General features: G+C 37.3%; 2 protein-coding genes across 2 annotated transcripts in view; both read left to right on the top strand.

The window, feature by feature from the left end:
- RNF20 (ring finger protein 20) overlaps positions 1–26,959 on the top strand; it is a 1,863,764-nt gene that overhangs the window by 982,298 nt on the left and 854,507 nt on the right. The gene's annotated exons all lie outside the window — the stretch shown is intronic.
- LOC122811886 (membrane-spanning 4-domains subfamily A member 8-like) overlaps positions 14,643–26,959 on the top strand; it is a 191,700-nt gene continuing 179,383 nt past the window's right edge. Inside the window, exons 1-2 of the mRNA XM_044084027.1 lie at positions 14,643–14,753; positions 16,987–17,043. Of these exons, the coding sequence (XP_043939962.1) occupies positions 14,721–14,753; positions 16,987–17,043 (90 nt within the window). The 5' untranslated portion in view covers positions 14,643–14,720. The remainder of the gene's footprint in view (positions 14,754–16,986; positions 17,044–26,959) is intronic.

The raw sequence follows: 26,959 nt of genomic DNA on the forward strand, positions 1-26,959 counted from the left end.
AGTTGTTAGTTTTGTTTAGCTTGGTTGGAGTTGTCCTTTTTCCGTTGCTTCCAGGCCTTGTCTCTAGAATTTTGTAAGGCTCTTGTGTCCCTACTTATCCATGGTGCATAGTTTGCCTTAGCTCTAATTTTCCTGATCGGAGTGACTGAATTAAGGATATTGGTAAATGTATTGTTAAAGTAGTCTACTGCCTGGTCTAATCCTAGGGTTTGTAGTGGTTCCCAGTTGCACTGTTTGTGTTTAGATCCTGTGGGTTTAGTTTCTGGTCATCCCTGATTTTGTCTATAGACTATAGGCTTGGGTATGCTGATATTTTTCCTTAGGAGGAATGTAGGGTGGTGATCACTAAGCACATCTGGTAGGCACCCTGCCTGGTAGTTTTGTTTGGGGCAGTTCACTAGGGCCCGGTCAATAATGGATTTATTTTGGAGATTTTTTTATCTATTCTGGTGGGTTCTTGAATAAGCTGAGCAAATCTAAACAGGTTGATATGGTTGGTGGGATTGTTAGAGTTACAGGCTAGCCAGTTGGTATTTAGGTTGCCTAGTAGGATAGTTTCTTGTAGATATCTCTAACCCACTGAATGTTTTCTTCGATTTATGGGGAAGTTGTTTCTTGGAGGGATATAACTACAGAGAATGTTTATAGCTAGAACTGAGCCTAAGGTTTTGGCATTTTAAAATGTGGGTAGAGGGGTTTGTAGAGGTTGGAGGTAGAGTGTATTGCAACTCTACCCCCTTTCCTACCTCTTCTGTCTAGCCTTAGGATATTGTATCCTGGAGGGAGGATTTCTTTGTTTTGGGTGCTAGGTTTTAGCCAGGTCTATGTTATAGTTAGTATGTCAGGGAGTAGTGGGTTATGAATGCATGTAGGTCAGGGAGTTTGTTAGAGATGCTTCTGGTGTTAATATTAATGATCAGTAGGTCACATTTTAGTTTGTTTGAAAGTAGGTTATTACATGGACCTGGGTTTGGGTGTATGTCTCCTGAGATGAGAAACATTTTGCTTATAATCAGTATGTGTTTAATTGTGTGTGCTATATCTGTGAAGGATCTGCATAGAGTGTTTCTAATGTAAGGTCCTGGTAGGTAGATCTTGTGTATGTGTAGTATAGAGTTATCATTTAAATAATGTGAAACACATGGGGAAATGTATGTGGGCTTTTGTATGTGTGGTAGTATGTGTTGTATGATAGGAAGTGTTATCTAGTGGTATGTTGGCATGAATGGATGTAATGTGGGCTAAGGTAGTGAGAGTTGGCAAGAGAAGTGATAATAACATTTGTATTTTAGGGCGGGAGTGGCATTTGGGTAAAGGCAATGTTCTGGTATAGGGGTAGGTGTGGGGGTGTGGCTACTACCTATTTGGTACAGAGTTAGTTAGGGGTTGTAGTAGTTATTTTGAGGTAGTTGATTGGTGCAGGGAGTAGTCAGGTGACACTGGGTTAGAATAAATGTAGGTATAGTGGGGGTGGGTGGAAATTGGGGGTAGGATAGGATAGCAGAGTGAGCGGAGCGAGGCCCACCACGACCGCAATACTGCAGAGACATCTGTATGTGCTGTTCAGGGAAGAACAGGCATACGGGCTGAAAGGGTGAGAGTAAAACATAAGTTTCCTTGCAATAGCCTTTTTTTCCCTATTTTACAGCTTTGATTACAGGAATTCTTAGGGAGGCCTATTATTTTATTGCCAGTGCTTTGGGTTCCTGAGCAGAAATGCAACAGTAGTAAATTCCTTATCTAGGGAGGATAATTGAAATAGATAATAACCTTCATTCCCTTTTAGAAACTATTTATTCAAACAAGTTTTTAAGACTGCTAGTGGTTTTAGGATATTCTAAGCAGCAATCCCCTAATGTTAAACAAATAAAGTTCTCTACCCCTCAGTGGACCTTCTCCAGGAACCAGAGAGGTGGTAAGAAAATGTGGTTTGGTAAATCTCAGACTCTTCCAAGATTTGCGTGGGGATAATTCCTCCAGAGGCAGAGGAGGAAATTTAATGGTAGACTTGGTCCTAGAGGCAGAGGAGGCCCACCGAATCAGGGCTCCTGAGATTCTTTCTAAGTCCCTTTCAGTGCTCCTTTAGTGCTGCCTGACTGTCCAGCTCTGGAGGCAGTTGGGAGTCAATTCTCTTTACACCTATAAGCCTAGGCAAGTATAACCCAAGAGATATCCAGTTTCTATTAAATACCATTTTTCCTTCCTCATTGTCAAAGGAAGAAACTTCCTGACTTTCCACCCAGTCAGAGGAAGGCAATAGCGCAAAACATCAACTGCAAGAAAGAGTCCTCCAAAAGGCCCCACCAGACAAAATAGGATCCAGAATTCACGCTTTTTAGTGCCAAAGAAGATACAGACCCTAAGACCTATTTTGGATCTCAGCAAATTAAACTAGTATGTAAAGAAGGTGAAGTTCTGAATGGTCATGGTACAGTCCATCCTGCCTTTTCTACACAAGGATGATTGGATGTGCCCTATAGATCTTCAGGACATGTACTCTCACTTCAAAATAGATGGATGATCCAGAAGACGTCCACCTTTTTTGGCTGGGAGCAAATAATTACCAATTTAGAGCTCAGCCCTTTGGACTCGTCACAGCCCCCAGAGTGTTTACTAAATGCAAGGCAATAGTGCCACCTCACTTGAGACTGAAGGGATTCCAAGGGTTTCCATAGCTTGATAACTGGCTCCTTACCGCCCCCTCCAGACATCAACTGTAACATGCCAGGGCCTATTTACTCCAGATTTGCAAATTTTTGGGCATTACAATAAATCTGACCAAATCAAAACTTGCACCATTTCAGAGCCTGGAATTCTTCATGACAGCTTTGAACACTACACAGATGGAAGTAATTCATTGTAGAGGTAAAGATGCTATCAGAAATCAAGCTCAAGCTATCCTTTTTCATTCTTCACTAGCAACAAGATTAGTTCTTCAAGCACTAGGGTCTGTCAGCTGCCGTAATATTACACCCTCTGGCATGCTTCTTTATGCGGGTTCTACAATGGAGTCTAGCTGTACAATGGTCCATTCTTTATCAATCCCTGTCTTTTTCAAGTCAAACTCTCACCTATTTGCAAGAGGATACAAGTAGACTATCTCTTTCTGGGCAGGCCACTTGTTCTGCCGAACCCAGTATCCATAGTGACCACAGACACTTCTCAACTCGGGTGGGGGGATTTCTTGGGAAAAACTGTCCCAGGCAAGTGGTCCGCCCAAGAGACCAAGTTGCATTTCAATGTCCTAGATATGAGAGCAGTCCTTTTAGCACTGTAGGCTTTTCAAAATGCTTTTCTGCTGGGGACGATTGCAGTTCAGACCAACATGTCTGTGGTCTGGTACTTCAAAAAGCAAGGAGCAACTCTCTTACCCCCTTTGCAGCAATGCCATGATGGTTTGGGAATGGGTGATCTCATCAGACCACCTTCTAACTGTGATGCCCACGTGCTTGCAGGCAAACCAAGCAAATCTATTCTGATGCCTCACAAGTGGTATCTCAATCAGTTGGTAGCAAACATAATCTTCAGGATTAGGTCTCAGCAAAGTTGGCCCCAATTTGCCACCCCCCTCAACAACAAGTGCAGCAAGTACTTCACTCTGATAATACCTCAGGGGTGAGTCACCAAGAAATGCTCTTTTTCATGCTTGGTTCTCCGGTCTCCTTTATGCTTATCCTTCCCTTCCCTGATTCCAAGATTTTTGCAGAAGGCAAGCAGGCTGAAGAGCTCAGCAATCCTCATTGTCCCCTTCTGGCCTCAGCAAGTATAGTTCCCCCTTTCTAAAGTCTCATCTTCATTATCCTCCATGGATACTGGAGCCTACTCAGGATCTTCTCTCACCTGTGAGGGATTGAACACCTGAACATTCAGGCCCTCAAGCTGGTGCATAGTTTCTACACTTCCAGCAATAATTACATTCCAGGCTCTCTTCCCCAGTTTGTGACATTATTTTGATTTTGTTTTTTTTTTCCAATAAATTTTTATTCAGTATATAAAACAGACATTTAGGAGTTTTGTACATGTAAATAGAATTGAATAGGAATATTGCAACTCTTACCAAAAAAAACAATCATTCAGGAGAGTTTACATATAACAATGATAATAAAACATTACTAAATATATACACTATATACAAGTTAGGCATCCTGAAAGATAGAGAGAGAAAAAGGAAAAAAGAAAAAAAAAAGAAAAATACAAAGAAAATACCATCTAGAAACAATAATTAATGTGATGGCATTAACTATTGATAATATTTAATACTTTTTCTAATACTAAATTCTTTAAAGCCTGTTTTTTTGGACTTCTAACTATGTTCCCCTATGCATCAATATATGAATAAGCCATTTTTTGAAAAGTTGTCCAATTTAATTTGGTTCGATCAAGCCAATTATGTGTTATGTAAAGTTTTAATAAGGAGCAAATAAAGATGATAACATGAATATCTGATTTTGAAAGATAAATTAAAGGAATATGAAGAATGGCAAATTCCCAGGACAACGTAGACTTGTGGTATCCCATTCTCTGCAGTCTGACTTTCAGGGAAGTCCATAATCTATGAGAAAAATGACAATACCACAGAATATGGAGAAGATCAGCTTGGGGGTGATAACAACATGTGCATGATGAAGATTTGTTTGGATTGAATTTGTTTAGTTTATAAGGGGTATAATAGGCATCATTATTAATCATTAATTGCGTATATAATAGTTTTTTGAAAGGGATACATTCCTTTGTATGTTTGATAGCCAAAAGTTTTTGAGACTCAGAAATCTGAGAATTGTAATTCATCCATGTATTAGATAAAAGACAGTTGTTTTCTATCATTAAGCTCTTTATCAATTTGTAGGAATTTGAAAGCATTTTATCTGATGAAGATAACATTTTGATAATTGTGTTGAGATTATTCATTTGATGTTCTTTGGGGTCTATACATATAAACTTATTTTTGATTATTAGTCTTAATTGACGAAGAATTGGTGAATAATTCCAATTAACTTTCAACAACTTATGCCAATCGGGTATAGATAGGTCAAGATGTTTCAAAATGTCTCCAACTTTTAACTTTTTTACAAGAGGATATTTTGTTAAGTTAAAAGGTTTGTTATCAATCATTATATTTGGGTTTAGATGAATTGGTTGTATAAAATGAGAAATCTTATCTAAATTGCACATTTTTAGTAAAGATTGAAAGGCTTTAATCTTTTGCTTAATAAAGATGGATACATTTTTGGTAGAAGTGTTGTCTAAAGAGATAAAAGGAAGAGCTTCTGGGTTTATATTTTTTGAAATGATGTAATTATACCATATTTTTATCCATAAAGAGTGATTTATATGTGCAATATTTTTGGAATTAGATATGGTGAAAAGTTTGTTAGATGAAACTATCAGGTAATAGAGATGTATGTTAGGAAGACCCAGACCCCCCTTGTCTTTAGAAACTGATAGTCTGGAATATGAGATTCTAACAAATTTGGGGAACCATAAAAATTTAGCCAAAACTTTGTTTACAGAGTCAAAGAAAGATTTCGGAATTATTTGATCAGATGACATAAATTGGTAAAGGAATTTAGGCAAAATGTTCATTTTAATTATTGCAGCTTTTGATAAAAGCGAAAGATTTAGATGTTGCCATCTGTTTATATCAGCCAATATCGAATTCCAAATTTTATATATATTATTTTGAGAAGATGATTTATTATTGTGCTCTAAGTTGATACCTAAATATTTTATATTATAGGTAAACTAAAACTGATGGTCCGGAAATGGACAAATTTTATGTACTAAATGATTTAAAGGAAATATATAGGTTTTAGAAGAGTTTAAAAGATAATTCGAAACAGAAGAGAAGTAATCAATAGAGTTAATTATTTTTCTATAATCAGAAATAGGAGTTTGAAAATAAATTATTAGGTCATCAGCAAAGGCTGAGAAATAAATTTTGGTATTAAGTATTCTAGGGACATTGTGAAAAGTATTTTGAGTAATATATAACAATAAAGGTTCTAAATAAATATTAAAGAGAAAAGGAGACAATGGACATCCTTGTCTTGTACCTGTAGTAATCTTTATAGGAGAAGAAAAGTGACCATTAATGTAAAGTCTAGTATACATATCTTCGTATAATATTTTAGTTTAAGAAGAATGAAGGAATATTAAAGCAAGACATAGTCTGAAAAAGAAAATTCCAGCATACTCTGTCAAAAGCATTTGATGCATCCATGATCAGAGCATATACTGGGTTTATGTCTTTTTTAATAAGATGAATGATAGACTCTAAGGACAAAGTGTTGTCCCAAGCATGTCTACGAGACATGAAACCAGATTGATCTTGAGAGATAATTGAGGGTAAATTTTTTTTCAATCTATTAGCCAAAATAGATGATAAAATCTTAATGTCTACATTTATTAAAGAAATGGGTCTATAATTGGCTGGGTCAGATTTTTCTTTATTACTTTTCAAAATTAAGATAGTTTTAGAAGTATTCCAATGTATATCTGAGATGTCATTGAGTCTTATATGATTATACACCTTGAAAAGAAAGGGAAGAATTACCATTTTAAAGGTTTTGAAGAATTCCGGAGTGAACCCGTCAGGGCCAGGAGATTTAGCTGATTTGAGATTGTCAATTGAATCTGAGATTTCTTGTAAGGATATAGGAGCTGAGAGTAAACTTTGTTGATTATCATTTAGTTTAGGAAAATGCAGAGAATCTAAGAAGGTTTCTATGTTATTCTCTTTACCAAAATTAGAAGAATTTGAATATAAATCAATAAAAAGAGTAGTAAAGAGTTGAATAATTTCTTCATCTGTGTTATATAATCTATTCTTATAAGATAAAGATGTTATTTTTGGTCTGTTAAAGTTAATTTTAATAATTCTAGCTAGTAGTTTAGAGGGGACCTGAGCCCATTCTGAGTATGAAGCAAGTAACTTTTGTTCAACTAGAGATAGATTATGTTGATGGAGCAAAATTAAATCTTTTTGATCTTCAAGAATTTGTTTTTCTATAGTATAATCATGTTTCATCCTAAGTTGATTTTCCAGGGATAGAATTCTAGATTTTAAAAACTCTTCTTTTTTAGAGTAAATTTTTTTAAAATAGGCCGCTTTACTGATAAATAATCCTCTTAACCTTGCTTTACATGCAGCCCATTGTATGTCATGAGGGATATCTGATGTTTCCAAATTGGCCTCCATTTCCTGTATAATTTCGGAACATTGTTTACAAATTTCTTCATTTTGAAGTAAATTATTATTTAAAGACCATTTATTCATATTACATTTATTTTTAGTATTATTATTTATGTTTAGTTTTAGCAAAATTCTCGAATGGTCTGAAAAGAATCTAGGGTTCAATATTAAAATCTAATCACTTGCCTTGGATTTTTCCTCCTTAATGTGGTTCTCATCCTACCTTGAAAACCGACAACAAGCAGTACTCTGGAAAAATTCTCTATCTGCTCTACTACCTATCTCCTTAGGAGTACCTCAAGGATCAATATTAGGCCCACTCTTATTCTCTATCTTTATTAATGATCTTCAATCATCTATCCATAACACTACCTGCATACAATATGCAGATGATTCTACCATCATCTGTACAGCTCCCACCCAATCTGAACTCCAGTCACTCACACAATCTACCTTTTCAACCGTTGAACAATGGTTCTCAAAACGATGTCTCCTTCTCAACTCCAAGAAAACAAAACTATTACTATTCTCACCTACCCACAAATCTCCTCAACTAAATTTTACTATTACTGCAGCTGACAATTCTCTTATCTCCCCAGACTCTACTACCAAACTGCTTGGTGTTACTATTGATAATAATCTTAACTATGATTGTCATATCAATAACACTATAAAAGCAGTAAATAAAAAGATAGGTTCACTGTACAGAATAAAACCCTTCCTTACTCCAGAAGCACGGACCACCTTAGCTCAATCACATCTTATCTCCACCCTACTGTATGCTTCCTCTATTTACACCAATCTCTCTAAAGGTAACCTGAAAAAACTAACTACATCCTATCATAATATAGCCCGTTTTGCCACAGCATCCCAGTACAGAACTCACCACTGTAATAACTTAAAACAATTACAATGGTTAGAACTACCTAACAAGCTTATCTATCAACAACTCTTAATTACACATAACATTCTTTATCAACCAACAAAAACACCAGCTCTCAGTAACCTCCTTACTCCCTACAAAAACTTGAAACAGTTGCGATCTGCGAAAAGATACAAGTCACCACAACTAGAATTACAAATTCAGCAGGTAACTGTCTATTTTCAAACTCCATAGGGAAAATATGGAATAACCTCCCCACACATTACCTCACTAGACTCCTTTCAACTTTTCAAAAACAACTTCTATTACATCTTAACAACTTCTGGCTCTGCTCCTGTACCAATCCAGACTAAATGACTTCTTGCTCTTCAGCCATACCTCCCTAAAAATCACTATCTTTCCCTGCTATTTAAAATGACTAAATTACTGTACTGTTCTAAAAAAAAAATAAATAAATAAAAAATATGAATATATAGCTTAGGCTATTTGTTTTTTACCTGTTTTTTTTTCGCTGTATTTTCTACTACACTAAAATGTATGCATTGTTGCTTAAATGTTTAACCTTGTTTTAATTGTGGAGCTTTTCTCCCCGGGCCTCCACTGAAAATGGAAATTATCCAGCTGGACTAGCCCGGTCAACAAATGTAAAATAAAAAATAAATAAATAAATAAATTCAGAAATTAGAAAAAAGTCCAGTCTGGACCATGAACGATAACACTTAGAGTAGTATGTATAAATATCACTTCTATTTGGGATTTTAACAGTATGTATTGGGTCCATTAAACTATAGTCTACCATCAAATCATTAAGAGCCATAGTAGATTGATAGTTATCGGAAACAGTGGAGCATGAACGGTCAATATCTGGGTTTATTACTGCATTCCAATCTCCACCTATTATAATATAGTGGTCTTTATATGATGTGAGAATTTTATGGATTTTTAAAATAAACAAATGTTGTGAATTACATGGGCCATATATGTTTAAAACTAAAAGAGGTTTATCAAGACCATGAATGGAAGTGGTAAATAAACACCAACTACCATCATTATCAAATTTCTCATCGATAATGTTCCCCAAAAATTTTTGTTTAATGATTATTGCTACACCTCTGGACTTCGATGAGTCCCCTGAGGCTGCAATCTTTCTAATCCATTTTTTATTCCTCTCTTTATTCCAATCAAGTCGAGGAATATGGGACTCTTGAATAAAACAAATATTGGCCTGTGACTTAAAAATCAAATGGAACAATAATGACTTTTTTGCTTTGTTTTGAATACCTCTAACGTTCCAAGAATCCAATATTAAGTCAACTGGCATATTCTAAGCAAACCATTATTATTGATGCTATAGTGAAACCATAGCGTGAAATCCAAACCACATTTAAACCAAAACATTTGGAAAAAAATGAATAAAAAACAGATTTTAATTGGACAGTATTCAAAAATGTCACCACATTAACAAATATCTCCTGTAGAAGAAAAATAATATCAAAAGTATTATAAGATTTATTTATATCCTTTATCCTAACCCTAGTGCCTACCCACCAAACACCTAATGATGAAGGAAGATCAAATGTAAATGAATTAAAATGTGAAATTTTAGATAGTAAAAGTATGAAATTTACATAAAGAATACTCAATATTAACCTAACAAAAATTAAAATCAGTAATACACTACTAAACCTATTTACAAAACAAACTAAATTCAAGATGTCCAACATACTTGATCCCTACTTAATATATTTAACTACAAGCTCCTATTTTTAAGTAAAAATATATGGTGATAAAATGAGTTTCCTCAAGTATTTAACAAACCAGCATAACGCATAGTATGATAAAAATAAAAGATATTAAATAACATATATAATAATAAAAGATGAATATATTCACATTACTGTATATGTTAATAATTCTATGAGAAACTATCAGTAAATATATCAGTTGAGCCGGTATCTTAATTATATATAAAAAGATAACTATAAATAAAATAAAACAAAATAAGATTACACATTTACCTGTAATCCTATAATTAACTACAATGAATTTGTCAGTGTTCATATATAAAATAACTAATACAAAAAATGTCCGAAATTAGAGTATAATCATTTAAAATTTTCTCTAATATAGCAATTGTTATTCCTGGGAGACTAAATTATATAAATCAATCTCATATAAATGAAAGTTAACTGTTAGAAACTGCTTCTGTTTAGCAACATTCCTCAGTATTCTATTGTATAATGAATATACTCTGTCGCCATCTAGTGGTAAAATATGTATACAAATAAAAACTACTGGATAATATCTTGACCCTTGAACATTATTATACATTTATACATCTTGAAGTATTCATTTTAAAAAGTTTTTATCATTAGATCTGTTATATATAAGGTTATACTGCCCTTTTAGGATACAAATACGCAGTATGACAACAGAATATGAAATATTCCGAACTCAAAAAGCATTCTCCTCTGAGTATCAATGTTAAACCAAAACTAAATAATCCAAGGTTTATAACATTCAAACAAATTACACATAAACATGTGTAATATATCCAGCAAGATTAGACTTAAGCCTGTCTAAACTTTTTAACTGAGTGTAGTACTTTGTTAAGCATAACTTTAGATGTACAATCCCCTTATAATACATTTGTTATACTGCATCAAATTATTGGACAAACAAGCAAACAGTAAAGTTAAAATGTATAATTCTAACATTACTTTATATTTTAAAATGTGATATACTTGTTACACTATTGTTGCGTGGTTGCAATGAAAAGGACTAACCTGTTTTATTGTTTAATAAGTAAGTCCGCTTTAACATTGAATGCCTTTACTCGCCTTGGAGCTTCAACAAGAAGAAAAGTGGATGGTCGTTGGCAGTAATGCGGGAAGATCATTGTAGTAGTAAATAAATCTTTGTTGTTTATTTATAATCCTTATACAAGTGTTAATATAGGTGTAAAACGTCTTTTCCGAAGACTATTTCTTGGTTACAATAAGCGCCACTGTGTATGTGAAGCCAGCAGCTGTCCGCTGTAAATGATGACGTCACCCACGTCTTCCGATAATTCAAAGAAGGTGCGAGCTGCGCTACAGAAGCAGCTGGTGCTGCCAGCAGAAGATTTTCTCCTCAAGTGTTCTCGAGAGGCGAAACTTTCCCTCCAACAGCCATACAACTACAAAGGGAACTTTTTTTTAAATACAAAGCTAAAAAGTACTGATGTACTATCTCCGTGAAATATTAAAGAAAAGAAAACAAATAATTATATGGCAGTTCAAAAATCATTATAACAACACCATACATCTACAATGCATATACCATTGTAGGTATATTAACCCTTGTTAGAATCAAGTAAAAAGATGTCTATATTTCATTTAACTTGTTGGGAAAAAAGAAAAATAAGCTTAGATAATAACAGACATATATGTTTTCAAGCATGAACCATGACTGTAATATATTACATTTGAGATACATTCAGAGTAACAAATTATGATACACTGTCTCGAATCTTTTTAAATGTTTTAACAAAAATATCTTTAGCCTCTATGGGATCAGAACACACAAATCTTTTGTCATTAACTGAAAAAGACAAAGTATTTGGATAAGACATACGAAATCTTATCCCTCTTTTTATCAAGTCAGCACAATAAGGAGCAAGTTTTTGTCTATTTAATTTTATTTGAGAAGGAAGATCTTGGGAAAATGACAGTTTATGAGATTTCCATATAAATTGTTTTTTACTTTTAGCTGTCTCCAGGATTTGGAAAGTATCTTGAAAGTTTAGTAACTTAGTATAAATAATCCTTGGTGTAGAGGAATCTTGTCTAGAACGTAATGCTCTATGTGCTCTCTCAACAATTATAGATTTTGAGGATGTTTCAAAGATGTCTTTAGTCACAGATAATAAGTTTTTATTGTCATAAGACTCAGGTAAGCCACGAATAATATTATTTCTTCGACTTCTGGCTTCTAAATCCAGCAGTTTAGTTTGAATATCAGAAATAATCTTATCTTTAGACTTAAGAACAGTTTCCAATGAGTCAGTTTTTATCTCTAAAGCTGTATTTCTATTTTCTATCATATCCATTCTGTCATTTATTTGTTTTAAAGTTTTACTAAAGTCAGCAAACTGTTCTGAAAAGTTTTGGATAGCACTTTGGATAGGTTTTAATGCTACTTTTAATTCCTCTAAGTGAAAGTTTGAATCAATTAAGTCTTTGTTACTTACTTTGGTAGTTTCAGTAGATTGTTTGGATGTCCTTAGTCTTTTTGAACTGGAGTCTTTTTCATGAGAGAGCATTGAAGAAAATTTGGCCTTTGTAGGTTGAGTCTCCATGGAGTCAGATTTTGTAGCCATGCCCAGAAATTAAGTGCACTTGACAGGATATCAGGATCCAGGAATAGACTGGAGCAGCAGGTGACCAAACAGATGTAATATCAGAGTTGTTCTGAGGTAAAATAAATCCCAGGATAAGAAATTCCGAGCCAAAAATAATCCAGATACGCAGAAAAAGATTTAAAAAATGTTTTTTCTGAAAAAACTGAGGAAAAAGTTTGTTATAAAGTTATAAAAATCACAAAAAGTTAAATAGCTGTGAGGAGCTCTAAGAGTAGGGACTAATCTAGTCGGCAGCCATCTTGGAATCTCCAACATTATTTTGATTTTGACTTCTAAAAAAAAAATTCTACCAAAAAAAGTTTATTTTGGATTCCCATGCAGGTAATAAATCTTTTTCCTAGACTTCCTTTAGATTGTGTAAAGCTTTTATGAAAGCCATTTTTCTTCTGAGACCTCAAAGTTCCCTCACCACCTTGGGATCTTACTGCAGTACTTGAATGTTAGACCCTTTGAACAGTCAGACAAATCTGACCTAAAATTTCTGTCACAGAAGATGGGTTTTCTTGGTAGCTGTAACTTCAGCAAAAAGACTATCTGAACTCCAGGCTCTTTCAGCAAAAACTCCTTACATTATTTGTGGACTAATGCATCTTTTTAAACCTAAAGTGACTTCTGAAAATAACATCAACCAATCCATTCACTTGCCGGATTTCTTTCTAAATTTTTCTAGTAAAAGAGTACATGCTATACCTCCTGCACAGACTACGTTTTTACCTTCAAAGGGCAAAACAGATTGGAAAATCAGACCAGCTCTTTTTCTTACACTCTAAATCACTTATGCCAACCACTTTCTAAAGTTATCCTAGCTAAATGTATTATAGACTGTATCTCTTGGATTTACTGTCAGCAAGTTATGACATTACTGAAACCTCCCCAAGCTCATTCAACCAGATCCATGGCTACTTCATCTGCTTTTAGGTCAATGTCTATTGATGTACTATGTAGCTGCTGTGCAAATGTCAAGTCTTGTACCTTTGTCATATTATGAATTGGACATCATATCTAAATGTCAAGTCTTGTCATATTATGTATTGGACATCACATCATATCTAGAAGCCTTCTTTGGTTTTGCAGGTACTGTGTGGAATATCCTTCCATGAGGGCTACCCAATTGTCATATTATGAATTGGACATCATATCTAGAAACAGAGCCTTCTTTGGTTTGGCAGTACTGTGGAATATCCTTCCATGAGGGCTACCCAAGATCAACATAGCTTTGGACTTTGTCCCACTAGTGAGGGAGAAGGACAACATCAGATTTATAAGTCTTATATACTCACCATAACTAGGCATCTGTGTTGTCCATTTTCATTCTTCAAACCCCCTCCATCCATTTTTCTTCTGGAAGGACCTATTGCACAGCGTTTCAAATGCAGAGTTCCAGGATTGAACCCTGTCCTTTTCTTTCTGGCTATGTCTGTTTCTCTTCAGCTATTGTGAAATAGAGCAGCAAACCCAATCTGAGGTAATAGGGATGGAGTAGGGCATTATGGGTAGAGGGAGGGGCTCGGGAATTGGATCCAAAGTCTGGTAAATGCATCCAAGTCGGATCTGAGGATCGGATCTGAACCGGTTAGTGAGGAATGAAAATGGATAACACAGATGCCTAGTATGGTGAGTATAATTTTCCAATGTCTGACAAGGTAAAGTGAGAGACTGCCCAATAGAGAAATGGTTTATTGTAAAAGAATCCATGCAGCCTCAGAGGATGAATTCTACTCTTCAGTATCAAAGCCTAATTTAATAATGAGCTTATTCACAAGTAGTAAGCAGAGTAGGAATGCATTCAGTGACTCACAGGGGTAATAGCAGAAGCTGGTAAATGTGACAAGAAGCTAGAGTATTAATTCCAGAAAGTACAATTCTCACATAAATAGGATGTGATAGTGAAACTGCTGGGAAAATTATAATTGGTTATTAACCTTAACTCAGTTTCTATAGCAGGAACTCTGTTTTATGGCATGTGAAAGTTTCTGAGCAAGTTTTCCACCTGATTATGGTTCTAAGCAGTTATAATAATCCTGAGAATTGCACTAGTATTACTGTAATTTATTAGTCTTGTTAATTACAGTATTGCATATTCCTGTTACATTCATGCATTTTTTTCAGGTTTAGGTTTTAGTTACTAATAAAAATGATATAATTTTGTTTCTTTTGTTTGACAGGCCATCCAAATAATAATAGGATTAATCAACATTTTGTTTGGGATTCCTCTCGCGTTTACCTTCTTTTCAATTGCAACCATGTCAGGAGTGCCTTTTTGGGGTGGACTACTGGTAATTCTACTTTTATCATTCTAACATTGTCAATGAGCTTGACAGTCTAAAGACTAGACATTGTTCCTCACATGAGTGTCACGGATTATGTTGTAAGCTGTTCTATGTATAGGCTATGAAACCAGCTGCGTAGCTAAGCCTTTTTGATGTCCCACTCACTGAATTGGCATAAACTACAATAGTTTCAAAACCTGTTAGTAAAAAAATTTATAGATGTCTGACTCCTCATAACCAATAAATATAAGTTTGATGTGTGAACTGCTAAAGCAATTCAAGTTTGGATTGCTGTAATTATTTTGTCCTCCTTCTCATCCTGACAGCTGTCTTGTCCTTCAGTGTGTCTGCCAGCACTCCAGACTCCAGCCAATACTGAATTCAAAACTGGGGCCAGGAAGGAGCTTAAGTGCATTTTGGGGTGACACTGCTATTTAACTTCAAGTTTTTTTTTTATTCTGTGTGTGACCTACCCAAGAGCCTACCCCCTCTTGTATATGTGATGACCTTGTACAAGGGCTACTCCCCTCACTGGAACACGGCTTCCCTTTTGGGAGTGTCCCTGGTGAATTCACTCCTCCATGCCAATGCCTCAGACACCTGAGACTAATTTAAGCCAGGTCACCTGGGCCATAGTTAGGGTTTGATCCCACTATGCCATAGTACTGGCTGGATTACTGTAGTTTATTATTACTCTAAATAAGAGACAGACCAGAATCTTTAACACATTTGTGGCCATGAACAAAGACCAAAGAAAGTCATAAAATGACAGGAACTAAATTCTAGCAAAATTGGTCAAAACTCTAAAGTAAACACCATGATAACCACTTTTTTATTAAGCATTTTGAAATTATTTAATTTTTATATGAATAAATGTTCTAATCCATAGCAATTCAATAATTATAGATACTGATATGAGTATTCTCTCAAAAAAATGTCATAATATTTTTAAAAAATATTCATGTAATAGACCTATTTACATTTTTAACAATGAAAGAAAAACACAACCACTGCCAAACCAGGTAAACGTTCCTGCCCAAAAACACAAAATGTAAATAACACAAAAAATGAATGGGTCTGGAACGAAGCAAGTGTAAAACAGTATAGTCCACAAAATGTAGAAACGAATAAAATCAGCAAAGTTTATTGCCCAACAGTTAAGCGCTTTCGCTGTAAAAGCTTCTTCAGATCTTTAAAGATCTGAAGAAGCTTTTACAGCGAAAGCGCTTATCTGTTGGACAATAAACTTTGCTGATTTTATTCGTTTCTACATTTTGTGGACTATACTGTTTTACACTTGCTTCGTTCCAGACCCATTCGTTTTTTGGGCTATTTACATTTTTATTTGATATTGATAGAAGTAAAATTGTACAATTCACATTTTGTGAAGTAACCATTCATCACAAGTGAAATGGGCTTTAAGCCAGATTGCAAAAGTCAAGACAAACAAAGCACTGGGGCAGTGATCCAGAGGAATCCCTATCTATCTCTGGAACAAGCTACCTATCTATCTATGTCAAGCAAAGTTCCTCATTATCACTCTTCAAGAAAAATTTTGAGTGGATGGGAAATAGGAATTACACCCCGGGGATCACTTCTGTGGCTCTGCTTGACAGTGGCACAGGAAATAACTTTCTTGGGTGGCATAAGCCAGGGAACCTTGTTGGCTAGGCTTACTTAGGCCCTTGGGCTGAATCTGTTTGGACACACCCCTGATTGAGATAAGGAGGGATGTATGCACCACACAAGGTAATGAGGCATTTATGCACCACACGATGTATACCACTCCAAATACTTCTGATGATATATATCCCATTTAAAGGCTGTGTAAATAATCCACTCTTGCTGGCAGTGGTGGAGTCGGAAGTTGGTCTGACCAAATGCTTTCCTGAGCACATTCCCAGGACAATGGATAGCAGTACTGGCTCTAAGGACATGATTGGCATGTGGGAAGGATGATGGGGTCTACAGGTGGGCAACACTGTGGAGACAAGGCACCCCAAAACAATGTGTGTGCTATTGGATTGCTATTCTCTGTGCTGAATATTTCATTTTGTAGTATGCAAAATATTTTGTAAGACACTGTAGTTCATTTTAAGCTGTGCAGTAGAAGCTGTGCAGTAGATGCAGAGAAAATATATCAGCTACTTAAACAGAATTAACATCCAAACGTGAGATTATAAAACAAGAGTATGAGATGAGAAGTTTTTTCCTCATGGTATCTATTTTGTATTCACAGTACATAGTTTCTGGGTCCCTGACTGTATCAAATGACAAGCAAACAAGCATAAGAAAGGTAAGTAAACATTTTTTCTTGTGCATATGATCACAGCATTGTCCTTTTTATAACAGTGTGAGAACATTTCAGAACAATGAAATGAAGATGTTTACCTGTACCAGTAAGAAATTGGTGCTGTGATATAGTATAATCGCCTTATTGGTAGCAAGTTGAAATCTGCCTAATGAAGACTGAATTTTAATAGGGGAAGATGTATTCCTCTCTTTGCCTTTGTACCTCCATATATCTGCGTTCAAAAACACAATTGCATCTTGAAAAGGAAATACACTGTGCCACAACAAACTTCACTACAAACAGCATTAGTAGTTTACTGCTTTAACTGCTCCATTCATTAACTCTGTATCAGTCTAGTACTAAATATAATGTCCTGGGGATTAGGGGATGGTGCCTTGTGTACCAGTAACAATATGTTTAACAAATGTTTTTCCAATACAGATGTTCCAACATCAGACTGGATGAGATAAAGATTCTGCAACTAGTCACAAGGCATTGATTGTGTATGTCAGTCTGTCACTGTCAAAATGTCACAAATGAAATAGCATAACTAAATTGTGAGTTAACTTGCCTTGAGCTCCTGAAGGTACGTTTGATCCCACGTGCAAGTGTATGTCTTCACTCGTGTTATTGAGCACAACTTGTTGGAGACTTTCATTCAGACTTCTAGTTGCAGCTTTAGTTTGTAATTGCTCTTCAAGTGATGTTTAGATGTATTAAACTGCAGTGTCGGAATAGGCGACCCATTTGAAGCATGGCTATAATGTAGGCATGGGTGACTGATATGAATCTAGTTTTCATTAGAATTATTTTTTTCCTGTGAAAATAGACCACCTGAGTAGATCTGAGATATAGCCATTTTACTGTTGTAGAAACTCATGTTACTGGCAGCTGTGTATTGCCATGGTGTGATGGAAAAATAATGGAGAAGAAACACTTCAGATGATAAGGCTTGATACAATGGAGCTCAGTGTGGTATGACCATGGCCAACTACACATCTTGGAAGACCTTTATTCCTTTCTGGTGACTGGAAAGTTTAAATAGGTGTATGTTCACCTTTATCACACATAATTTCATGGGGAAAAATCCTAGACCTTGCTTCAGGGACAGGTTAATATGTTAGACTGGCACAAACCTTCCCACAAAAGCTATGTGACTTTAACAAGTAGTAAAATGGTGCAAAGGGTCTGCATATAAAGATTCTCTGTATTTTGTTTTATTTTATTTTGTGGAGTGTAAGCCATGGTGATTCTAGATGCTTATGAAAAAGTACATGTCTGGAATGCTTTATGTCCAATGCCTTTACCAATATACTTTTTGTATTGGAATCTGGTTCTGGCACACATCCACACACAACCTTCTCTCCCAATTTGTGAAAAACTCACCGTGATGGCTGAATTTGTCCCCCCCCCCCCCCCAACACACACTGATTCTAGCTGACATGAGAATTGCTTCATGATTTAACAGCCAACAGTAGCAGCTGCTGTGCTGCTATCATAACTGAAACCAGCTGTTTTTCTTTGACTCTTTTTAGTAGCATTTTTTTCCTGGAAAGAAATCATCACTTCATTAACTACTGATAACTTACAATAGACAGCCTAACTGCACCCTCTCATCTTAGTCTTCCTTTTTGACATGTAGAACATAAAGTTCTTTTTGCTTCTTTAATTGACCCCCCCCCTGCTTATGAGGTAGTGCATTGCTTATTGTCCTAAAGGGTGGTGAGAAGTCAACATAATCATATTGCTGGCATGTAGGGGCAGTTGCATTCCCTCAGCTACACTTCTTGGACTTTCTCAGTTTCAAGGCTTGCATTTTTCTGTGTGCTTAGAACCTGGAAGGATGAATCTGGGATTTCATGGAGTTACTTGGCTGCAGTGTCTCATGCTAGATGCCACTCTAAGATCAGTGTGCCCTTGACTGTCCTACTGGGAAAGGAAAGTCAGTCTTGCTACTCTCCTGAGCTATTCAGCATCCAGGGAACTTAATGAATGTGGGTGATCTGCACCATTTATAATATCAGAACATGAGATGGCTCACTTTCTGAGCCTTTCCTAACATTGGGTTTGTAGGGCCACTGAAAACCAATATGCATTCAGGTGCAAAAGATGCATCTTACCCGTATTGCAAATGTACTCCGTGGGTAAATGTGAAGCACAAAAGTATTTTAGAGCTTTATTCCTAGACATTTTTCAGTAAGAAGAACATAACAGGGGAGCAAGATTGATTAACTCTTGTGTGTTCCGCACTCAAAAGTACATACATGTGCAAGCTTATTCACTTTATAATTCTGAGGTTGAAAATCTCAAATAATTCAACTCCGTCCAGGGTGCAGTGATATCATATTTAGTATATTTAAGTCATGGGGAATATGAAGGACAGCCCAACTTATCGGGGGGGGCGGGGTCAGGAGACAACCCATCCCCCTATAAAGATATCTGTGCAGATAGTTTCAGTTTTTCCTGCTTTCACTGTAAGTTGCGCATCAATATTTGCACTTTTTTATTGTCCAGGTTTGTAGGCTACCTGACAAAAGGTTAATAGTCTAAGTTAATAGTATTGAAAATGAGAAAAAATGGATTTAAACTAGCTTGGACATTGTATGAAAAATGTCAAAGTCTAAGTGGATGTCCCCAAATGGTTAGCACATAAGGGACCTCCTGCAGGTTGTCTCAGATTTATATACCTGAATCAGGGAAGGTAGCAGATTTCAAAGGAGTAATATACGGTAGGCAAAAAGGAGCCAGAGAAATGATTAGAGGCAGACTCTTGGAACAATGTACAGCACCACACACCATGATCTGAGGAGCCTTAGCAAAGAATAAGGCACCAGCAGACTATTTAAATAAGCAGGAAGCCAGGCTTTGTAGAGTTCAGAATATAAATGTCAGAATCTTAAAGGTGACATACAAAGCAAGCTGCAGGTATCGTAAACTCTGCATGACAAATGGCATTTGTATGGTAGTTGACCCAAAATCTATGATGCTGACTGCACTCATCATAGTTTTGCAAGGTTCCTATCCTAAGTCTTAGGTTGAGGAAATTACAGTGGTCCAAGGAATAAGACAATGTTGTTTTTCATAGTGAATTGTCAAGTTTTTGAGACAGAATCAACAGGCTGATGATGGACATCTAATTATTTGGTTACAGCTTATGCTTAGTCTAAGTCAGCCTGTCATTGAAAATCACTCCAGATGAAAAAATGGCAAATGTACCCCCCCCCCCCCCCATGTAGCACAGGGAAAAGCAAACAAACACTGATTTGTCTACAGTGTACAAAATGAAGATATTTAAGCAAATGTTAACTTTTGTGCCCTCTATCATAACCTGGGAGACCATTTAAAGACAAAGGTATTAATATCATATCCTGTCAAGCAGCAGGTGGAAGGAAGGTCACTTGGGGCACTGTCCATCTGGGCACGTGTGTGTGTTTATAAATTATTTATAAATGTATGTGTGTGCGCGTGTGTGTATGTGTATCAACCTTTGTATTTCTGAAGAAGTTTGACTGTTAAATAACTTTTAAAAAACTTTAAAATGAACTTGACAATGAACAAAAGCACTTAAATACAAGTATTTCATTTTATTTCAAATTTATTTCAAGTTTTCTTATACTGTTGTCTTGGTGGAAATTTTTAACTGCTGGATTAAAAGATTTCAACTACTGGATTTAAAAGATTTCAAAGCTACTACACAAAGTGAAGTGATTTTTCTTTCATATCCAAAACGTTTTATGGAGATATATATATATATATATATATATATATATATATATATATATATATATATATAAACATATATATATATATAAAAAAGTGTGTGTGTGTGTGTGTGTATGTATATATATAATATTAGAGATATGTATTGTATATGTATAACTTATCTGTTTAGATGTAGTAATGCCATATGTCTTTAAAAATTTGTCTCATTATTCAATTAATCACATGATAGGTTTTTAGTATAAAAATTAGTTTTTTAATGGGTTTAAATGTCTAATGTAGCAGTAGTGATTACTGTGAAAGTGCTCACTGTCGAATACAATTGTTGGTTTGCCTGCTATTTGCATTGCCTCACCTATTTTGCTACAGAGTGAGTGTGTGTGAGTGTGTGTGAGTGTGTGTGTGTGTGTGTGTGTGTGTGTGTGTGTGTGTGTGTGTGTGTATATATATATATATATATATATATATATATATATATATATATATATATATATATATATATATATATATATATACCTATAATTAATATAGCTTCATAAGTGTGGTGCTGCGGTAGCATTGTCGCCTCACAGCAAGACGTTGTCCCGTTCGATTCTCAGCTAGAGCGTCTTCTGTGTGGAGGCATGCATGAATGTGCGTACCTTCGTTGAAGGTTGTGCGTCAGGGCTGGTAACTCGGCATGTAAAAATCCACTACCAAACATTAGCGGATCGGAGTTCCGCTGTGGCGACCCCTAACCGGGATAAGCCGAAAGACGCAACAAAAAGGTGTGTACTAAGCTAATGGCCATGGGGCTTTACAAGCCTAACCCATAGAAGTCCCTGGCATTGTGCCACCCGTTGTTAGTTCCCAGTGCCTTTATCAAGTAGAGCCACTGGAGTGATCCCCAGGCTGAACTTTCTATTTCCCATCCACTCACCAAAATTTTGCTTGAAGAGGGCTTGTGAGGTGCTCTGTTTGACATATATGGGAAGTCTGTTCCAGAGCATGGATAGTCTCTGGGTTATGAACCTGTCCCTCCAGCATGTTCTGTTAATTGTGGTAATGAGGTTGAGGTCTATGGAGTGTGTATTGTGGAGGGATTGGGATTTCTTTAGATGTAGAATTTCTAACAGAGCTGGGTCAGACATAGCTTAAGTCAAGAAGAGATTGCCTCTTAGTAAATAATATGAGACTGAGAATAGACGGAATTTTTTAAGTCTGTCTGTGTATGACATGTGTTTAAGGTCTAGGTTCCCCTTCGTGAGGTACTTTTATGGCCTCTCCCAGCTGTTGCAGTTGTCTAGTGAGATACATGCCAAATGGGGCATTATACTATATGATTGGTCTAATGAGGGAAGAGTAGAGGGAAATGATCTATTTCCTCCTGGATGCAAAACCCTTGGTAATGAGATGTGCCACATAGAAGGACTTTCTAGCCACAGTGGCAATGTGGTGGTTGAAGGACAGGTTGCTGTCAACATGTGTCCCCAGATCTCTTATAACACCTTCAGTGTTCAGTGGGCTCCCATCGATGTGGTAATTAGCGGGAACTGAGATTTTCCCAAAGGGGATGACGATGCATTTTTTGACATTAACATTGTCATTTTTGACAAAGGCCATGGTTTCAACACCAGGTCTCAGTGAGGCCTTTCTGTAGGATGTCTGCATCACTTGGAGAGTTAATAATGGCTCCCAGTTTGCAGTCATCTGTGAATTTGATCAGCCAGAGTCCCTCTGTGTTGGCCTGGACTTCTGAGAAGTAGATGCCAAACAGGAGAGTATTCAGGACCGAGACTCTACTTGTGACTGGTCGGCAGTCTGACTTGGGAGTCCGCTACTTTCACACTGTGTGCTCTATCTGTGAGCCAATTTTCAACCCACTGAATGACATAGGGGTTGATGCCTATTTTTCTGAGTTTCAGTAATTCTAGAATGACGAATCGTATCAGAGGCCTTGGCCAGATCGAGGTAGGCTGTATGAACTGCCTTACCTTCATCAACCACTCTGGTGACTGACTCAACGAAGTCAACCAGGTTGAGCATGCATGATCTACCTTTTACAAAGCCAAATTGTGTGAGATCTAGAATTTGGAGATTCCCTGTTTCCTTGTTAATTAGGTCCATGATGATGCGCTCCATAGCCTTACATCTCAGACTCATCAAGCTAATGGGGTGATATTTTCCAGGGTCTGTAGTTACTCCTCCTTTATGGAGAGGGATGACTGTAGGTATTCAGTAGAGACAAAGCCTAAGATGAGGCTGTGAGTGAACAGAGCACACAGATGTGGTGCCAGTTCACTTTGTAGTGTGTGTGTGTGTGTGTGTGTGTAAAAGTAAGTACAATATAGCTTTTAGGACAATATGGCACCAGTTAAAAATAGCCAGCATGTCTTGGTAGCATAGGTAGAAACCAAGACTACTCACTTTAAGCCTAAAAAAGAGATGATTCTAACATGTTTGCAGGAATTATTGGAAACCAGAATAAGGCTTTAGTATGCCCTTCTAAATTAGTGAATTAAAAAGAAAATGCCACTAATGCAGTTCTAAGTATTGTGTTGGGAATGTGGTGATACTTCTATGTTGGAAATGTTGCAGTGTCTCATTAGAAATTGATGCCTGCATGTTTATCAGCAAGTATTTACAGTGTAGCCTTCATAACTGATCTTGCATGTTGCTCTGTATATAGTGGTGGGTGTGAAACATGTGTTACACTACATACAAAGTGACATATACTGAGACATATATACTGAGACAGCTGAAAGGGATACTACCTCAAAGTAGTAAATGAAAGGCATTCTCTTTCAGTAAAATTTGACCTTGACTTCAAAAATGCTTTAAGTGACAAAGTTGCACACCCTTGAAATCAAAACCTGAGTGACCTAAGAGTGTGATGCATTACACCTAACTAGTGTTGGTTCAGGCAATGATCAGTACTTCGGGGTGATCTTGTATATGTGTGTATGTTCATAGTATTTAACTGTTGCAGTCCTAACCAATGGGTTATCCGGCTCCCGGTAGCCTTCGATTGGCCAAAATACCAAAGGTAAGTAATAATGACGTCAGCTGTTGGTTGCAAAGGATGTCATGGCGTCCAATACAAAAGGAGGCAGCCGACGTCACTTCCTCAGTCTTCCTTGCCATGGAGCCCGAAGCAGAAGCATTTCTTGCATGAGTGCCGGTCGGCATTTACCTTTTTTGTTTCTAACTACACAGTTGAAGTCAACTACAGCTAAGTACCCCATTGGGGATCCACTTTTCTTGCCTTAACAAATGTCAGAAAAGGTTAATAATTGTCTTAGCTGTGGAAAGCAGATTTCCCGTAGAGATTTTCATTCCTTTTGTATTATTTGTTTAGGCCTTGACCACGACGTTCCTAATTGTGACCTCTGTGCTTCCTTTAATCCGCGTATTATTCGTCATCGGGCTAAGCTTTTAGCTACGCATTTTGGAGTTTGGCCTAAGTTTGTCGGTATGGCGTCCACTGGACTTCAGGCTTTGGATATCCCCAGGAAACATAAGGATAAGAACTGTGACAGGCTTATGAAAGTGAAGTCCTCGGATGATGTTAAGTTGGCCGTCAGTCATGCGGTAGCCGCCTTTGCAGCCCGCAGATTTTCAACCGCAGGTCTCTATTGAGACCATTTCCGAGGCCCCCAGGCCTCCGGCTTCCATTTTGCCATCTGACATTCTGACTGTTGCCTCTTCAGCTGGATCCGGAGCCGCGAAACTGACTCCGGTGTCCGAGACCTTCGTTCAGACAGCAAGCTCATACTGACTACTTTAGCTGCAAATTCAGAGGTTGCCAGGCCTCCCGAGTCCTTTAGACTTGCAGGTAAATCTTCCAGTCGTAAGCTTGTGAAGAAGCAGGCTCCAGTTTCCTCTCATTCCCCTCATTCTCAAATGGTTAAAATGGCTGATGACCTTTTGACCCTTTTATAAGGGGTTCACAGACTCCTCCTTCAAAAAGAAGTAGGAATGTCTCTCCTGTGGGTTTGTCCTTTTCAGGGTCTGATCCTTCTAGCATTTCTGTTGATGAAGAGCAAGTTTCTCAAGCTTCCTCTCCTTTTGAGGATTCAGACACAGAGGAGTCCATCCCTTCTGCTTCTCCTCCAGAAGATTTCTCTTTTGGTGATACTTTAAATACTCTCAGGGAACATTTTAAATGGGAAAGTCAGGATTATCCCCTTTCTAAGAAAAGGATTAGGATGTTTTTGGATTTGCTTTATCATAAGCCTTTGGCTATTCCACCTGTGTTGGAGGTTGATGATGTTTTTCTGGAAAATTCCTTTACTCCAAATTCGGTTCCTCTTGCTCCCAGGAAACCTGACAGGTACTATAGAGTCCCTGATTCTCATTTATTTCTCAAGGCCCTAAAGGAGTTAAGGCCACTTTTACTATAAATCCTGTTCCTTCTGACAGGGAATCTAGGAACCTAAATAGGTGTGGTAAAAAGGTTTATACCTCTGCCACTCTTGCTATTAGATCTACTAATTGTCTTTTTCATATGCTTAAGTACCAGCAGCACACTTTGGAAGCTATTAAGTCTAGGATAGCAAGTGTGCCTCAGTTGTCGAAGAGTAAAGATATGCAGGATTTGCTAAATTCTGCCAGTCTTGTCAATAAACATTCATTATATTGTGGTTTTGACATTCTAGAAGCCTCCTGTAGGGCTACAGCTACTGGCTCTGTTATTAGAAGGCACTCTTGGCTCAGGGAGAAGCCCCTACCAGAGCCAGTCAAGGCTAAGCTTTTAGATGTACCTTTGCATAAGGACAGTCTTTATGGCCGCAAAGCAAAGAAAGTGCTCAAGAATATGGAAGACAAGTTTATGCAGGCTTTCTGCAAGTTCAGCCTCCTCGCTTTAGCAGGAATTACCCTTCTAAGAGTTGGACATTCCCTGATACCAGCAGACAGAGCCATTCTAGGACTAGAGGTTACAAATCTTCTAGGGGACAGGTGGCTACCTCTCAAAGGTCTAAGCGTTGGCAGGCTTCCTCTTCCAAGGCAGGAAGCTCTATGCCCGCATCTCAATCTAAACATTCTCAATGACTCTGTTCAACTTCTGCCTGTTCTTGCCTGCTCGGAGAGTCATTTATGGGGAAGGTAGGCCCTTTTTACAAATGTCTGGGCCAGCATCATGGATGACAAATGGGTATTCAGAACTGTATCCCTAGGACAGAAGGTTTCTTTCTACACCTTTCCAGTACCCAAATGATTCCCGGACGCTCCTCCAAACCAAAGGGCAGAAGTAGAAAAGTAAATGTTGTCTCTGTTACATCTGGGAGCAATAGAATCGGGTCCTGCTCAGCAGGTAGGCCAGGTTTTCTATTCCATACTTTGCCTAGTTCCGAAAAAAGAAGGCACCTGGCATCCTATCCTAGATCTATCCATCCTGAACTCTTTCTTGATAATTCCAAAGTTCAAAATGCTCACTCTGCTCAAGTTGCTGACAATGTTAGAAAAGGATTCCTGGCTGGTAACGTTGGATCTCAAAGAAGCTTATCTGCACATCCTTATCAGGGAAAGTTGCAGGCAATACCTTCATTTCAGGGTGGGCAAGCAACATTATTAATTCTGTGTGCTGCCCTTTGGCTTATCTACTGCTCCCAGAGTTTTCACAAAGTGCCTGGCTCCAGTCATTGCTTTTTGCAGGCAGAAGAAAATTCAGATTTATCCATACTTGGACGATGGTCTAATTCAAGCAAATTCTCAGGAACAGTTGTTAAAAGGATCTAGAATTTGTAAAGACTCCTCTCTTCCCTGGGTTTACACTCTCAATGTGGAAAAATCAAAAATGGTGCCATCCAAAGAGAACATTCCTGGGAGCGAGTCTGAACACAGCCACCCAGATGATATATCTCACCCAAGAGAAGCAGACAACTCTTTCATTTACTTCAAGGACTTGGCAAGCCTGTCCCAGCTCCCTGCAAGGAAATACCTGCAAGCTCTGGGATTCATGGCCTCTTGCATTCTCATGATTCCGTATGCAAGACTGCATATGAGGAAATTGCAATGTTACCATTTGGTGTCAGCACACACGGGACCTGGATGTGATAATTCCTCTGCTTCCATGTCTGCAGACAAGAGTTGCTATGGTGGGCAACAGCCTGTCTACAGAACAAAGGCATGCCTTTTTGCCCACCCCTGGCCACTAGAGTTCTTACCACAGACTCATTGGACTACACCTGGGGAGCTCACCTGGATGGCAGATGCATAC

The sequence above is a fragment of the Protopterus annectens genome, chromosome 9.part0, assembly GCF_019279795.1.
Source record: "Protopterus annectens isolate FY-2018-M chromosome 9.part0, PAN1.0, whole genome shotgun sequence".
Classification (NCBI taxonomy): domain Eukaryota; kingdom Metazoa; phylum Chordata; order Ceratodontiformes; family Protopteridae; genus Protopterus; species Protopterus annectens.